We start from the raw sequence: 18,193 nt of genomic DNA on the forward strand, positions 1-18,193 counted from the left end.
TTACTGATTTTGTCATTTTTTTCTTTTGACAAGTGGTTTTAACAGCATATGCTGAACCATTTATATAGCACTAAGTAGTGAGTAGAAGTTAGATACTGTTAGCTTCTTCATGAACTTCAATTTACATTGAAGTGTATGGTCTTGCAGGTTGTAACACCATATGCCTTGGAGATAGTCCAGTGTTTCGGAGGAACAAATTGTCTCCATCTTTAGAGTTAAAGAATGAGCCAAGCAAAAAAAAAGGGGGGGGGGAAAGAAAGGAAGGAAGGAAGAAATAAACAGCAGGTGACAGGCTCAGCTTAAACTTTGACCCTGAAAATGGAGGCAGCGTGTTACCCTGAAGCGGTAGGTTGTCCTCAAACTACATGGGGTTACAACCAAAAAAATCATACTCTTATTGGTCACTGCCATGAAAAACTCAGATCCAGTTTGGATGGCCTCTATTTAGTAGTTTGATATTGAGAGAGTCTGTGATTTTGGCAGAGCTCAGGGGCTGCATCTGAACCAGAGGTGGTAGCTGAGATGCGAACACAAGGCAAAGTGCGTGCCAAAGTATATTGGTCATACTTCGCTGCCACAGGGAGTTGGGGCATCATTCTGCTTGTTTTTGGTGTCTGTATTCTGGAGCAGCTTGCCCTCAGCGGGGGAGACTACTGGATTTCCTTCTGGTGAGTGCAGCACGCTCACTGTTGTCTGTCAGTGTCTGCAATTTCGAAAGTCCTATTTCACCAGCAAAATGACATGATAGTTTGTAGTGTGAAACTTACTTAAATGTTAAAATAAAATAACTCTTGCATGCAAGAGAACACATTTCAATTACCAATTTCATTCACTTAGAGGGGTGAAAAACAGTTATCATATTTACTTGCATTATTTGTGCAGCTTTTCAGCCAACAGTGTGTCCCAAAATAATGGTGTGCAAGATATACAATTACTACATTTCATAATATAGCTTTAGACTTAATATTGATGTTAGGAAAATTATGGCTGCATAATATTAAAAAAAAAAAAAAGTGACCTCTGTGACAAAAGACCCCAATTTTCTTCTTTTCTGTGCAATTTCTAACCACCAGGTTAAACCTGGCTATGTAACTGATACATTTACCCATGTTTAACCTAAAAATTACTGCATATTATTGCTGATTTAGCATAAGACAATATAAGCAAAGCATACTCATTGATAGCATTGAATACAGCGAGATACCCAGCATGTAACATATTTGGTGGGAGGGCCCATGCTAACAGTAGAAGATCATTCTTACTACACCCTCCCCTCTTATTTTCATGTTTATTCAGACTAAATCTGTCCGTCTTGATGCAAGGGAGGAGAGAAGCAGTAAAGTTACAGGCAAAGGATACTGATGCCGCCTGACAGTAGTTACCACTCGTAGTCAGTAAGGAGATGGGGCAGATGTCTAAATTGACCTGCAACCATACTGTGATGTTTTGCATCACCAATACACCTTCCTTATCCACAAGCTGTATGTGATTTGTAAAACATCAGTTAATTTAATGAAGTGCGGAATTTTGTGCAGTCCTAGAGTATCTAGAACGTTAGAAAGGAAGAGTACAGTGACTCAGAGTTAAGTATTATGTTTTTTTAATATAGGAGTTTCAAGGTCAGAGTTTTAGTCCTGGTGGGAGCAAGAATTTTCACTTCTCCACACCATTCAGACTGGCTCTGGGGCCTACCCAGCTTCTGATGCCATGGATAGTGGTGGCTCTTTACCTGGGGGTACAGCAGCTGGGGTGTGAAATTGACCGCTCACCTCCAGCTAGTGCCGAGGTCCAGAAAACTTGGGTCCATACATCGACTTCCACATATGTCTTCATGGTGTAGTGCTTAAATAATTAATCACAAGGACAACTTTACCTTTATTGGCTTCCCCAGTAGCTCCAGACTGGAATGGTGTTTTGTTTTCATTGTCTTGAGTATCCATATTTACTTCAAATATGAAAGATTTATGCTGGATGGAGCATGGATGGCTTCTGTATTCCCTTTTGTTTTCCTTGGATCTTCCAAAAAGAAAAGTCACATATTTTTATTGAATACATTCTCTAGGAGCACAGACTGAGTGAGGGGTGGGGGCTCATATTGTCTACTGTTTCCATGGAGACTCTGAACAAATAGAAGGCATATTATATTGTGAGATGAGTTCTCCCCCCCCCCCTGCCACTGCCAGTATATATGTGTGTATTGAGTTCCTTTGTGAAGGTTTTGTTGTTATACTTACAGGTCTAAAGTGGAAGAACATCGATCAGCTATATCTAAAGCTGCTAGTGGTTCACTTCAGAATGGGACAGGCCCAGTAGTGAATGATACTGCTTCATATCAAGACAGCAATTCAGGCTACAGCGCTACCACAGATGTGGCAGAGTGGGGCTGGCTGCCTAGTAGAGAGACATGTATATATGTATATTCTGGCCTGGTGGCTTCTGTCATGATACTGTCAGTGTGCAGTGTAATATCTTTCTTCACAATGTGCATGAGAGCATCCATCAGCCTCCACAACACAATGTTTACCAGCATTACTCGTGCCACCATGCGGTTCTTCAACAGCAATCCTTCAGGTATTCCAGACAAGTTGACATGTGTGACTTGCTCCTTTTATTATGTTTAATCCTTTCACTGCATTGTTCGGCTGAAGCCAAACAAGTATCCGTTACTGTATAGTGTGACATTCAACTTTAGTACACATTAAGAAATAATATTATTTTGCTGTTGCTATACTTCATTCACTGGGCTGTGAAAATACTTTTTTGTTGTTGTTGTGTGTGTTTTTCTTCATATTTTTTACCATAAAATTGCATTATTGTAGGAAAACGGTGAGAGAATAATACTGTGGCATGCCACCAGAAAGCCAGAGTGGCTCAGGAGATCATGGTTGATTTCCTAGACAACGAGTGATGTTTCCGTTACAGCGCTAAAATTGGAATAAAGCCATTGCTGTATGGTGGCTAACAATCTAACATTGGAGTTTCCACCATTACACACCAATTGTTGGAAGCAGGTTTTGCAAAGCAGCAGCCAACATGGTATTCTCTATCGAGTCTGCTTGCAAGTTTTAAAAGTCTCGCTTCGATGAGACCAGTCATTTTTGATTTAAGAGTTCTTAGTGTAGCTCTGATTAGAGCAGAAGCAAGCTCGCATCCGACAAAGGGAACAGAAGACTTCACCGAGATTAGCGGTGCAAGAAGTAACTCTAACAGTGCTGTAAGAAACGTCTGATGACGTTATAAGTCGATGATAATTGTACTTGGAAGCGTAAAAGAGATTGTTCAATAAACGTATTAGCCAAATCAAAGACCTGCATTAATTTACTTGTCACTTCAAATAGCTACATGCGACAACTGGTGTCAGAAGTGAGATGGATCGGATTCTGGAACAAACTGTTGGACAAAAGACTGAATTGTGCACAAAAAGAAACTGGAGTCACAGCAAATGATGGAACTCCTGCTGAAAGAGATGAAAGCTGGCCAAGAGCAGGTGACGCAACAGCTTGGCCAACCAAGCGAAAACAGACAAAATAGAGGCCAATGGGGAAGCCACCCAAGAAGTTCAGCTGGATAAAATGAAGGTTGACCGAGAAGGGTGGAAATCCTGGTGAGAAGAAATGGCTGCCATCCGAAACAAAAGGATGGATGCCAGCCACTAGGAGATGACAGCTGAAATCGAACCTGAAAAGGACGAAGAGATGATGGCCTGCCAAGAAATGACGGAGACATGTCTGGAAGAAAAAGAGCCAACCTCACTGGACAGGAAACCTGAGGTGGCACAACAAGGAGATATTCCTAAGAAAGACGCCAAAATAATGCCTGTCAGAGGACCGAAGAATAGGCATAGGGACCGAAACCGCTGAAAGAAGAAGGAACAGGCCTAGAATCAAGATAGGTGCTGAAAACAAGAAGCTGTTGCTCAGAGAGGAACGAGGTGCCAGGAGAAAGTGGCACGGCAAATGAAGGAAAACAGCAGGAAGATGACCCACTGTGCAAAAGTGGCACAATGAAAGAGACTCTGATTAGAACAGAAGCAAGCTCACATCCGACAAAGGGAACAGAAGACTTCACCGAGATTAGCGGCGCAAGAAGTGACTATAACAGTGTTGTAAGAAACATCTGACGATGTTATAAGTGGATGATAATTGTATTTGGAAGTGTAAAAGAGATTGTCCAATAAACTTATTAACCAAATCCGAAACCCGCATGAATTTACTTGTCACGTCACATAGGCAACACGCGACAATACACAGCAAAAGGGTTAGGTTTATTAATCTGAACTGCAAAGGTTGACTTATATTCTCCAAATGAGGTCATTCTCTACTTTGCAGACCTCATTGGCAGAGTTGGTGCTACAGCTCAAGTGAACCAAATGATGACCTGAAACAGCACAATTTTAGTAGCAGCACACTTTATAAATTTCAGTTGTTTTCATTAAATGGAAGATAGTTATTGCTGATGGTTTTTTCTTAATACTGTGACCAATCATTTAAAGCCCAGTTGTTATATATGCCACCTTGTTTAACACACTAAAGCTGTGTGTTCTGCTTGTAGAGTGTATAAGTGTCTTTCATATGTCACAATAAACAGCAATTATTTTACTCTACGGAATTAACTGGCTGATGTTTGTAGCAGAGACATAGTATGTTCCCTGTGAGGTGCAAACTGAATTATTATATATTATTGTATATTATTTAAAGGGTTTGTTGTCAATCATCTAAACATATTATGCAAACTGGGCATGGGCTGGAATTTATCATTGTCTGGAGTGGCTTGCTCAAGCCCTGCTCGTTTTCCTTGATGTTTCCTTATTGCAGATGAAAATTCATTGTCCCAAAACCAGATTATTATGTCATACATCACATTGAATGGACTCAAGAAATTATTTTACTTGGTGTATCACTAAATATTCGTCATACCAGGAAATATTTGAAGTAAAAGTTATGTATCTTAAGCAAATCTATGTCTTATGTTATGTACTAATTTTTATATACTCAGCTTTTCTTTTTGAGGAAACCAGAGTTCATTTTAAGCTTCAGGTAAGGTATAAGGGTTATGTTAGACAGATACAAACAGCACTTAAATTCATCTAACAATCTGTTGCATGTTCACTATCAGTTCCATTAATCTTATTCAATCATTTTGGAGATCACATATATGGAATCCTGGATATGAAGGACAGTCAAATGAAAATGGGTCAGAAGCCAGCACATCTCCAAAACTGTTAATACATTTATCCCACTGGGATATGAGATGGTCAATCCCATCCTTGAAAAAGCATGTGGGCTGCCTATGGAACCACATCTTTACCCAGCCACATATGTCTTTGTCTGATGCAAACCGATGTCCACGAATGGCTCTCTTCAGATTGATATATTGGGTTTTTGGACATTATCCATCGTCCTGGTTTTTAAGATAACTAATAAAAACACGACGTTTCGGAAACTGGATCTGTTTCCATCCTCAGGTGAAGGAAAAAAACCCAATATATCAATGTGTTATACACCATCGTCAGAATCCTATAGTCTCTCTTCAGGTCTCCAAAAATGTGAAAATCACATGGGGAGAGATCTGGGCTGTAGGGGGGATGTTGAAGCACTTCCCAACCAAATCTCTGTAGCATATTCCTCACAGAGTCGGCAGTGTGGGGGCGCGCATTATCATGAAGAAGGATAATGCCGTTCGATAGCATTCCAGGGCGTTTTGAATTTATGGCACGTCTCAGTTTCTGCAAAGTGTCTTCTTAGCACTGTGTACTGATTGTGGCCCCATGCTCGAGAAATTCAACAAGCAGAGGGCCCTTGCAGTCAAAGAAGAACATCATCATCACTTTACTGGAACTTGCATGTACGGCTTTGGATTTCTTTGGTGGGAGAGAATTCACATGTTTCCACTGTTGGCTCTGCCATTGGCTCTCAGGTTCAAAATTGTGGCACCAAGTTTCATCCCCAGTGGCAATATGGGACACGAAAGCATGCTCTTCCTCATGGTACTGTTGCAAGTGACCCAGTGATGCAGCCATTCTCTGAGTCTTCTGTTCCTCTGTGAGTTGATGTGGAACCCACTGCACGCAGATTTTGCAGTACAACAGGTGTTTTGTCACAATGACGTGTACAGAACCATGACTTATTCCCATCAAAATACTAATTTCTTCCACACTGATCGTTGGTTTGCCCAGATATGACCATCCAACGCAGCAGTAACATCAGGAGTGAAGACACGATGAGTCTGTCCTGGGCGAGCATCATCTTGCAGTGACACACGTCCCTCTCGGAATCTCTTATGCCACACCAGCACATGTGAACGTGACATGCTGTGTTCACCGTAAACAACAGACATGCAATGATGAATTTCTCATCCTCCTACTCCTTCAGCAGTCAAAAAGCACACTACAATTCGCTGTTCGTCTTTACCCGCCTCCATTACTGATAATGGATGACCACACATAGCACTAACCTTAATTCCAGCACAATAAACAAACGACCAGTGTGCAATGGCATGTTGTCACTGTGCTTTCCTGAGTCCCTACCAGATGTTCGTACCATAAGCAAATTCCAGTGTTACCAACTTGCACGCTGTGTGAGTTATGCGTGGTGACCCATTTTCATTTGACTGCCCCTTATATATTGACAAGACTGCTCCCATATGTGTTCACTTTGCACACTTGGTGCAAGAAATAGCAAAATGTATATGAGAAGCCTGCCATGTCAGGGTTCTTCGAAGCATGAAAATGTTGCCCTACATCCTGCAGTCTATAATAATGTGTTCAGTCTCCCAGTTTTGTGGATTATTTATTTAAGTCTCTTCAGGTATAATCAACTGAAGGCAAACTGTGAAGCATGGAAGAGTGGCATAGGAACAAAATGTTTTATTTCTTGCATCTTGTACTTCTTTCAGGTCAGATACTGAATCGTTTCTCAAAGGATATGGGGTCAATAGATGAAATTCTACCACCAACATTGATCGACTGTGTGCAGGTGAATAGATTAATACTGTGCTTACTAACTAACTCATTCTGTGAAGTTGAGTCCTTGAGAACCATTAATTAGTCAGTTTGCTAGTCTAGAAATTCCCATGATTTTGTGAAACCTGAAGGTTCATTACCATGTTCACAAAAGTCTGCCACCGGTCCCTATGCTGAGCCGGATGAATCCACTCCACAGCCTCCTGTCATGAATGAATGCATATGTAAGGGGTGGGCCTTCTTTGCCTTTGCACTGCGACCACAGTGATCTATTGTGCCTCGCCTTCTGATTATGCCCTCAACAATCCTGTGCTTCGAATGAAGTGCAGGATTTTGTACATGGGGATATTGAAATAGTCACTTGGTTCCATAAAATATTGACCCAAATAGTATATTCTTAAATAAGCTAAGGCCTCACATTCGCACAGGATGTGTGTGGCTGTTCCATTTTCTTCTTAACACCTCTCACAAGTTGGACTGTTACTTAGTCCCAATTTGAAGAGGTGTCCTATGAGGTGACAGTGTCCTGTAAGTAGTCCTATCACCCATCGTAGCTGGTTCCTGTTTAACTTCAACAGTTCCTTCGCTCTTTTATTAGAGGGTCCTCATATGAGTCCCTTTGCTTGCCTGAGTCAAGTTTAGGATACCCATTATTTCTTATGGTTCATATTTGTCCAGTCCCTGATTGCCTGTCTAGCAATTCCTATAGAGATGCCACAGGCTGATTCAGGTCCTGTGAACAGATGTTCAGCTCCAATCTTGGCCAGTTGGTCTGCTATTTTGTTTCCAGCAATACCCTCATGCCCCGACACCCATATCAGTTGTACCCTGTTATGTTTGGCGAGTTCCATGAGAGTTTGGTGGCAATCCCAGACCAATTTTGAGTTGATCTGGTGTTTGTCAAGTCCCTTAACCGTTCAGCGTGGTTTGACGTGTATGTTTCGTCAAGGTATTTAAATTGTCTGCGGGGGTTCGACGTCTATGTTTCGTCCAGCTGCACACCTATGTTATAACGCCCATAATAATTGATGGTTTTGCTGTAGATTGTTAGATTTTTCGCTGGCCTGTTGTCAGGAGACCCGTATCTAATGAGGCATTTGTTTAGCTGTGCTAAGTCATCGTTACATATGCCTGTCTTGCAGCAAAATCGTGTTGCTTCTGGTAGTGGTTTGCCCCTTCAAACTGTTATGAATGGTGTTTTTTTCTTTCCTATGAAGTTATAAACAGCAGAGACGTGTAATGTGCTGTGTTTATAATATCATATTGCCCTGAGCTGGCCACACTAACACACTCAATTGGAATTCTTAGAAGAGGGATATCCAAAATGTTATTCTTGCAAGATCGATTGATTTCGCACAGTACATTTCAGCCAGTTCTTAGAAAAACGCCACAAATTAAGGCAGAACACTGTGGTCACCCCCTGTGACGATATGGGTGTGTGGGGGAGGGAAAAGAACTCATTCCTTCATGTATTATCGCTCCAGTTGACTCCATTTTATCGTACTGACCTTGGTGGTCGTTTCGAGGGATGACCATAAATATTTTTTTGAGCCAGCTAAGCTCTGCTTTCGTTCACTACATACCAGCCAGTTCTTAGAATAACTTCATGAATTCTGTGGTCACCCCTACGACGTCTTATGCCGCCAAAATGGATGGAAAATGAAACGCAGAAGCACCAACACTTGTTATGATAACATAAAGGTTGAATTTACTGCAGCTAATCTGGCTAGCGATATGACTCATGGAGAGACATTAATTCTTGTATTCCCCCCACGGGGAAGAAGGCAAGGCCGCACAGAAGATGTTTGGTTTACGGAAAAAAGAGCCAAATGAGAGATACGCAGTACTGGTGTGGTGAATTTGAGACAGCGCTGTGTATAGTAGAATGCTTCAATGCGTACCACACTCCGCTCAAATTCTGAACCACCTGCTTCCTTTGCCGAGATACCGGGCGCTCATATTATAAGGCAAGGTTATAAAACCATCTTTTAAGATCATTTTAGTGAAAGCTTCATGCTTCAAGGCGTACGATACACTGCTCAAATTCTAAACCAACTGCTTCCATTGCCGAGATACCGGGCGCTCATATTATAAGGCAAGGTTATAAAACCACCTTTTAAGATCATTTTAGTGAAAGTTTCATGTTCCTATCTCATATAATTTAAGAACAATGATGAATAAATCATTTTCGAGCAAAATTTAAATGGACAGCTGAATATATTACCGCCGGAGAGACACGGCAGCGGAATTTAAATCACCACGCGAAAGGGTTAAGTGCAGCTTGGCTGTCAGATAAAATGTAGATGTTCCTGTTTGTGTAGTTCCTATCTAAATTCTCCATAATACATGCCATAATGGCATCTATTTCTGCCTGGAGTACTGTCGTGGACTGCCCAAGGCTGAAACTAAGTTTCCACCTCGTGCCATAGCAGAACACACCAGCTCCAGTGCCCTTATTTATCTTGGAACCTTCTGTATACCAGATCAGTCCCCCTTTTCTATCGGGCCAAAACCCGTCTTCCCATTCACTCCTGTCAGGAAAGCTGACTGTGAAGGGTTTTTCATATACATGTCTAAGTATCATTTTGTCAGACCCCTATTGTAATATGGGTTCTTTTTTCATGTCCTGAGTTATGTATGCATGTCCGAAACCATCGGATCTAGGTTTCTATTGATCACTGCACTGGAGACAGTAAATTCCTGCCCTGGCCTCTGCCTCCAACTGTAGATGCAGTGGGGGGAGTCCAAGGGGTGTCTCCATTGCAGCTGTTGGAGATGTTTGAATTGCTCCTGTGATACCCAAGCAAGCCAACCTTTGCAATTTGGTAAGTTCTGCCTTGCTTGTCTTGCGTTTAACTCTGGGCCACCACACTGTGGTGCCATCGTATATAATTATGGGTCTTACAGCCACAGTGTATATCCAATGCACAACGTGTGGCTGCAGTCCCCAAGTTTTACCAAACATGGTTCTGCATGTCCAAAAAGCCTTATAGGCTTTATTGATGACCTTATCCAGCTGCTTTTTCCATGTCAGTCCCTTGTCTAATACTAGACCAAAGTACTTGATATTGCTGGAGAGCTGGATCGTCGGATCGTCTTATGGAAGAGGGTCGGTTCCTTGAGCCCCTTGATATTTCTCTTCCTAGTAAGCGGTTTAATTACCGTCTTATTGGGATTGATGGAAAGGCTTGTTCTTTCACACCATCATTGGACCATGTACAGAGCTGTTTGAAGACACTCTGATACTGTCGAAAGGAATTTTCTGTTTATGAGGATTGCTATGTAATCAGTATATCCTATTGTATAATACTCATCATCATTAAGTCCCCATAGGAGATCGTCAATGACCAGGCTCCACAGTTTTCAAAAGGAAAGATGACAGGCTGATAGGACGATAAGCCTTAGCCTCGGTGTAATCTAGTTTCCTGGGCTTTGGGATAAATGTCACCTTAACTTGCCTCCAGGTCATGGGGATGAAACCATATGTCATGCAGGAGGTGTGGAACTAAAAGTTCTGCCCCATGCTGCAAAAATGCCGGTACATTTACATCTGTTCCTGCTGACTTAAGTGGTCTAAAAGTATGCAGTGCCCATTTAATTTTTGATTGGTTAATTATGACTTTGTCCAGGTTCCAGTCTGCCCCGTTCATCTTGCTTTGGCAAGTGCCCAGGTTTTGCTGACCCTGTCCATCGTCCAAATTATCAATCAATTTTGAATCAGGAAAGTGAACCCTGAATATTTCCTTCACTGTCTCCCTTCCTGTTTGAGTATACTGCCCGTTAGGCAACTTAATTGTGCTAACCTTGTTGGTCGCTTGTTTTGCCATGATTCTCATGAGTCTGGCACCACCTGGTACATCATTGATCTCCTGGCAGTGCCTCCTCCATGAGGATTGCTTGGCTTTTCTTATTTCTTTGTTGTAACAGGCAAGGGCTTCCTTGTAGGTGTCCAACTGCCCTGTTCTTTTAGCTATATTAAACAGCCTTCTTGTTTTGGTTCTAAGCCCACTCAGCTGTTTATTCCACCAAGACGCTCTCCTTGGTCCGCGAGTGGTCTTAGCCAGACAATTCCGATTAAAGGACGAGATAATGGCCCATTGCAGCTGGTCAACGGATCTGTCAACATCCTTTATTATGCGTATATTTCACGAGATGGTCTCTAGATTTACCTTTAGGTCATCTTTGTAAGACTCCCAATTGGTTCCCTTAGGATTCCTATTAGTAGCTTGATCTACTGTAATGTTACTTATTTGAAAGCATATATATCTGTGATCTGATAGGGATGGCTCATCAGATACATGCCAATTACTGATCAGGTTTCCTATTTTATTTGTCCCTAGTGTCAAGTTGATACCCTCCTGCCTATTGCAGACCACAAAGTTAGGCTCGTTGCCTTGGTTTAGAATATTAAGGTTTGAACTCACCAAATATTCAATGAGGCATTCTCCTCTTGGGTTGATGTCAGTGCTCCCCCACAGTGTGTGGTGCACATTGGCATCACACCCAATGATGAGCTGCTTTTCCCTAAGATGGCAATATTCAACGATGTCCCTCACTTCTTTCGAAGGTGATGGTTCATCCGAGTCATATGGAAGGTAGGCTGAAGTGACAGTGAGCTCCTCACAGCCTCCACCCAATGTGTATGTCATCCTCACCGTTGTTGTGTCTCTGGAACAGAACTCAAGCAAGGGTAAAGCATTAATATGATTATTAACATATATGCATGATCTCACATTTTCTTCAGGTGCCACAGAGTAGACTGTTGCCCCTGAATTCGTTAAGCCTCTTATTTGGTCCCTATATATCCAAGGTTCCTAAATAAGTGCTACGTCTACTTTTCCTTCAGCAAGTTGTCGACATAAAATTGCCATAGCAGCCTTGCTGTGGTGTAGATTAATTTGAATGAATCCTATTTTATGTGTAAGTGTTGTGTGTATGTATGTATGCTGTGTGTTCATTCTGTAATGCTGGGAAAGGTGTCCTCCTAAATACCTTCCTCCACAGCCCCATATACTTTATCAGACCTGGTTTCCTCTGAGGGAGGTCCCTGATCTGGTAAGGTCGGGTTGACCAGAGGAGGGATTGTCTCCGTCTCGTCAGATATTCTCTTCTGGTCAACTGAGGGGCCGGGTTGGATGATACTGTATCTGACACAGGTTCTGCCTGGCGCTGATCCTCAGGATCATTCAGCACCTTAACAGTCCCCTGTGAGAGTCCTGTGAATATTTTGTAACCGGTCCTCTGTATAATAGTATTTGAGTCCCGGTCTATAAATAAGATAAGCCTTTGGCCTTTCGACTGAGATTGCCTATCGAATACCCTCCAGTTTTCAGTATGAAGTCCTGGATTGAGGTCTGCAATCCATTTCAGCAGCTCTTCCTGGTTCTTGGCAACTTTTTCCCCAGTGTGGAGAGCCACTTTAACAGGCTTGGGCAGGTTCCTGGCATCAGTAGCCTTCAGCCTCGCCCCTGATTCCAGCCTGTGGTTGTCAATGGCTTTGGTGAGCCATTGACCAGATTGTTGGTCGGCACATGCATAAATAAGTGCACCTCCCACTATTCTGTAGGATTTCAGGTGTGGTAGTTCTCCCTTTGGAGTCCTACATAACACCTCTCACAGTGCTTCCAGAATGGAATTTTGGTCATCTTCGGTAAGCTTATCCTCAGGATAAGTTTCCTTGAAGATAGATACCTGTATGTTGGTCAGAGCCTCCTTGTAAGTCCCAGGTCCTTTAGAGTCCCTGGGCCTTTTTGAAGTTATGGCCATTTCTGTAAGGGTACTGCCCTCCGACTTTGGCCTCTTAAAGGTACCGGTGGGGGTTTCTTCCTGCTTGGACGAGCCTGCATTTCCTGGTTGCTGACTGCCCCCAGTTCCTGCTATGCTTGCCCCAGCTCTTGCCTCTTTCAACTTCCATCTGGTGCATCCAGACAAGGCTTATTTTGCTAGACGGAGTCCACCTACTCCAGTGACCAGGTATCCCAATCCTTCTCTTGCTGCAAGTGTGCTAGAGGTAGTAGCCCCCCTGTAGTGGTATGTCAGTACCACTGACTCCCAATAGAATTTTTGGTTTTACCTCTTGTAGGTTCTGAACCACTGGTTCGTCCCTGCCTTTGGCTGAAAATTCAACAGCAGGTTCGCTGACTGCACCTGGGTCCCTTAGTGGTTCACCAGAGCTTCCAGCCCCCTGCTGAAGCATTTCTCGTAGGGATCCCCTTGGAAGGGGGTTCCTCTTCAGTTTAAGGTCCTTATGACCCTTTTTTTTTTTTGGTTCCTTTCATTTGGCTCCATGAGTTTTGGGGATTTAAAAGGTTGCCACCTGCAGTGCCCCATATGGGTGGAAGGCATGAATACAACGGGGTGCTGCATGGTGCCCCGAGGGTATCGTTCAAGACACTGGCTAATTACCACCCCAGTGCCATGCAGCCCTCAGCACAATGCCTCACACCTTGGCTTAAGTGTTCTGGTCCTGTAGTGAATGCAACCCTCACAAGCCTCCAGGACCCAGAGTGCCTGTTTTGGGGAGAGGGGTATCCCAGATGATTAATGGGAGTGCGACACCAGTTGGTTGTGAGTTTGCGACCAGGGCAACCTGTGTGAGAGAGTCAACCCTGGGGGTTGCTTATGAGCTCCCCCATTCCCACCCCTCCACATGAGTTGGTCAAACCGTTTTAGAGTGTTGAGCCCTAAGGCTTGCGGCACCTTATTGGTACTCTAGGGAGACAACTCACATAGTTGAAGCTACCCCATACGAGTGCTCTCCCGCATTCATCCCAGGTACACCATAGTGACACACAAGAGTCATTATGCCGCCGCGTGGGAGGCTTCTTTATGGGAACTTAGCCACCAGCCCCAGTAGGTCATACTGATCCAGACCCCCAAGACTGCCATTGCCCGGCGGGACCACGAGGAGGTGTCCCAACGCATCCCTGGTCCATGATACGTCCCCACCAAAACACAGCCATGGTTTGGCCAACCTCACCTAAGATGGCGTCATTATCACCTGTAACATGTGATATAAAAACGTTAAAGTTACCCTGGGATCAAACCTGGCCGCCTCCTGTCATAGTTGCCTAAATCCACTCTTATGTTATCCTATGATCTACAGCTTGGTCTTGCAGTTTCTCTTTCCTTCAGATTTTCGTACCCAAACTTTATATGCATTTCTCTTGTCTCCCATGCATTCTCCATGCCTAGCCCATCTTACCCTTCTTGCTTTGTTCAACCTAACGATATTTGGTGAGGATTACAAATTATGAAGCTCTTCATTATGCAGTTTTCTCCTGCCTCCTCTTATTTCTTTCCACTCAGCACCCTGTTCTCAAACACCCCCACTCTATGTACTTCCCTAAATGTGAAGTGTAATGTGTCTTATTGTGCAGTAAGGTGAAAGTGAACCAGTGTGATGGGCTTGAATGAGGAGATTGCCACATGTGGCATACCACTCAAAGCTTGAGTGGTAGGCATGAGGTTAGGAGGATGCTAGGGCCCATTTTATACTTTGTTTGGTGTCTTTGTGATGGTATAACTGATGTATTCTTGTTGTTCTGCAGATGGGATTGTCACTGTTGGGTGCTGTTATGGTTGTGGCATTAGTGAACGTCTGGATGTTATTACCTGCATTACTAATGTTCTCAGTTTTCTATCTGCTGAGAATGTATTTTATGGCCACATCACGCAGTATCAAGAGGCTTGAAGGAATCAGTAAGTTGATGTATCATATGTGGCAACGCTTGAACACGGAGAGGCAAGTGATGTGTTTGACTTGCGTACAGATCTGAGCTGTGAAAGTTTTCTGTGTTAAAGAAAATCTGATTTCTTACAGAGAGTCTGAAGTACTTGCAGCAGATTGCTAGTCCCGGAGCTGCAACATTAAACAACTCCAGATATAAATTTAATTCTTCTGAAGTACAAAAGACTGATCACAGGACTCTAAAAGCGCAGAGTATGTTGATGTGCAGTTTGGGTGATCAGTAATTGATTCATTGATAATAATTTTTATTTTGCACATTACTATATGGAAAATTTTGGTATTGAAATTTAATGTTTGTATGATTTACTGTATTGTTTTGCATTTAGTTTCAACTTTCTGGATGCAACACATTGCTCTTGGGGATAGAAATTGTCGACTTTTCTGGCAGCAAAAGTCTGAAGGTTTCACATTAATTGGGTCATCACTTATCTTCAGGAGAGGCATGACTTTCAGATCAGATTTATTGTTTCACTGTGCCGGGTTTCAGTTGTGTCTCTTTAAGCTGAAAAAATTAGTAGTGGGATGTGAATGTATAAAGAAACTGAAATGGTGTAGTGGATGAGCTGGAAGTGACCAGGTACATGCAAGTATCTGTATTGGCCCACTTGCTTCTAATTGTACTGATTGAAGAAGACGGTACTAATGGCCCAGCTGTAAGTATTTCTGTTTGTCTAACCTCACTTACCCTATGTACATTCAGTAACTGAGAGAAGTAGTTCTTCCACCTGTTCAGACTGCTGTGGGAATCTGCAAGCAGATCACCATTCTCATCCTTCACTAAGTTACTTCTAGGTTGGTGTAACTTAACTGAGCACTTTAAAGTGCACACGCATGACCAAGACAAGAGTGAAATTTAAAGCAAGCAAGACTCTTTTTAACTGTTTCGAATGAAAAGGAAAGTCATTTATTCCTCTATACAGGTCTGTAATGTTTTGGTTCTTACTGTTCATTTCAAGCTCATCAATTTTGTCTTTGACATATTCCCTCTTTTTATTCCTGAAAAGCCTGCTGGTTTAACGTCTTATATTATTCAGATTATCCCCATTTAATTCGTTTGGATTCTGTAACCACTGCAGTTTGGCTTGTTTTCTTTGGTCTCATAATTTTGAACAACCTTCATCAAACCATGGCTTATGCTTCTTCAGTTCATAATAACCTAGACTCTCTTTGGCAGAAATTTTGGCATTCTCTCTAATAGTTGCCCAAGCTTTATTAACATCCACCTCAGTGTCTATGTTTTGTGATTTCAACATGATACTGCTGTTTAACCTCTACCTCATTTAATTTCTTGATATTGAACCTCTCCAAATGAACTCTGTGCGTTGTTTGTTTGCTCACTGCCCGTCTTTCTCTGAACTTTGCCACCAGCAGGCAGTGGTCAGTATCGCAGTCTGCTACTCTAATTGATCAGCATCAAGTATATCTGTATGCTGTCTGCTGTCTATCAAAATATGGTCGATTTGGTTATGTGTCTTCCCATCAGGAGATGTCCAAGTAAATTTATAAATGTTACGATGCGGGAACATCATACTTTTGACAGTAAGATTTTTTGATGATCGGATTAATTAAGAGGTATGGAATGTCATGTAATGTTATAAATGAGTAAAATTTGGTATTATTTTCACAGTTTGTCTCACTTGGAAACTGTTGAATTGTTTCAAGCTTGTTAAAAAGTATAGAAAAGTATGAAGATTGACTATTCGTGCTGGAAGACCAATAAGGAGCACCTTTCTTGAAGCAGTTCTCTTTATTCAGTATCAGGCCACAGGAGTTATTTGCCATCAACCTGTCATGCATAGAGTCCAGAGTTATCTCCTCGTGCATACAACATGTTCTGCATATCTCATCCTGCTTGATTTAATGACTGTAATAATGTATTGTGAACAGTGGAAGTTATGAAACTTCTCATTATGCAGTTTTTATATAGTAATATTAATGTTAATCTGAAAATGATATGAGAGTAATAGTATTAAATTTTGTTATAATTAACAATTGATTTTGGTATTGAAGATATAGTGTATTATTTACTTACTATTTAGTTGGTGCCTCATCTTACAAAGTATTGTCCGTTCTGTAGGGAATGTAAACAACACCTGATTTGGTGATGTATGTTAAAAGTCAATGCAAGGGAGGGAGGGGGGGAGGAAGGTAGAGATAAGGTGTATGCGGAAGTGATGGTGGGGGGAGGGGGGTATGACTGTAAATTATGTTTAACCCTATATATGATGTAATCATTGATACATACAAAACATAAGATACAGTCATCACCAAACCAGTCGTTCTTTACATTCCCTACAGAACGGACAATACTTTGTAAGATGAGGCACCGACTAAATAGTAAGTAAATAATACACTATATCTTCAATACCAAAATCAATTGTTAATTATAACAAAATTTAATACTATTACTCTCATATAATTTTCAGATTAACAATAATATTACTACATCTACATGACAGTTTATTATATATACACAAAATATAGAATACTCCAATTTGCCCTTGGGAACACAACAAAATCGCAGAAACCAACGACTGACTCGATGATGTAAAGCATCACTTGAAGAATTTTAATCTTGTTTATAACTTTCGTTTTATGTAGTCTAATTTATTGTACTTTTATGCCAAGTATTTTAATGTAATTAATATTATTGTTTTTAATTTTACTAGTACTGCAGTTCAGTGGTGTATATATGTTAGCCATGTATTTGCCTGATGATGGCTTTTGGTAGCCGAAACATGTAGCAGAGCCAAAATTGGCACTGACCTTAAGATAGTTGTGTTGTGACGGTTTTAATAAAGAAATTGTATATTATGACACATCAGAATGCATGAAATGAAAAAATAATTTTCATTTGATGCTGCCACTCCTAGATGTTTTAGTTTTGTCATGTTTGTTAAGGATGTATTATCCCTGATATAATTTAGTCCTGCTCAGATCAATATGAGCATGCCCTTAGTACAACTTACTACTTTGCCATCTAGAAGTGCCTGTATGTTTCTCTGTATGTTACTTATGTTTCTGCCCATTAACTCTTTGACTGGCGCGAAGGGTATTTAAATCCCACCCCTGTCCTGGCAGGCCCTTTAAACCTTATGTCGCTAAAATGCATGTAGTTACTTTTTCCTAAACAACTTCAACAAAAATTGGTTTTTAAAAACGAAATTTTAAGGAACTAATTAAAATACAATATTTTATGCAATAAATGCCTTTCCATACCTCTTTATTAGTTTTTCTTCGTGTAATAAACATTGAAACATGAAAGTTTGCAGAGAGCCACACCACAGCCTGCACACATGATACTTGTTTCTTTTCTAATCTTGTGCTTAGCACTCACGCGACACTTTCTCAGGGCACCATTCTTCTTGTTACTGGGAGGAACATGGACCATTTTGTGAATTTTCAAGCCACCCTCTAGACGATTTACTGGCTCTTTCACTGGTGGTCTTTTCAAGGTCGAGGGCGGAGGCGTGACTGCACTC

The 18,193-nt window shown here is 41.7% G+C and overlaps 1 protein-coding gene across 1 annotated transcript in view; it reads left to right on the top strand.

The window, feature by feature from the left end:
- The window catches only part of LOC111864062 (probable multidrug resistance-associated protein lethal(2)03659), a 60,624-nt gene that overhangs the window by 19,452 nt on the left and 22,979 nt on the right, over nucleotides 1-18,193 (top strand). The window contains exons 16-19 of the mRNA XM_023851050.2: nucleotides 484-668; nucleotides 2,237-2,571; nucleotides 6,895-6,974; nucleotides 14,512-14,662. Coding sequence (XP_023706818.2) covers nucleotides 484-668; nucleotides 2,237-2,571; nucleotides 6,895-6,974; nucleotides 14,512-14,662 — 751 coding nt within the window. The remainder of the gene's footprint in view (nucleotides 1-483; nucleotides 669-2,236; nucleotides 2,572-6,894; nucleotides 6,975-14,511; nucleotides 14,663-18,193) is intronic.

Source organism: Cryptotermes secundus, unplaced genomic scaffold, assembly GCF_002891405.2.
Source record: "Cryptotermes secundus unplaced genomic scaffold, Csec_1.0 scaffold669, whole genome shotgun sequence".
NCBI lineage: Eukaryota > Metazoa > Arthropoda > Insecta > Blattodea > Kalotermitidae > Cryptotermes > Cryptotermes secundus.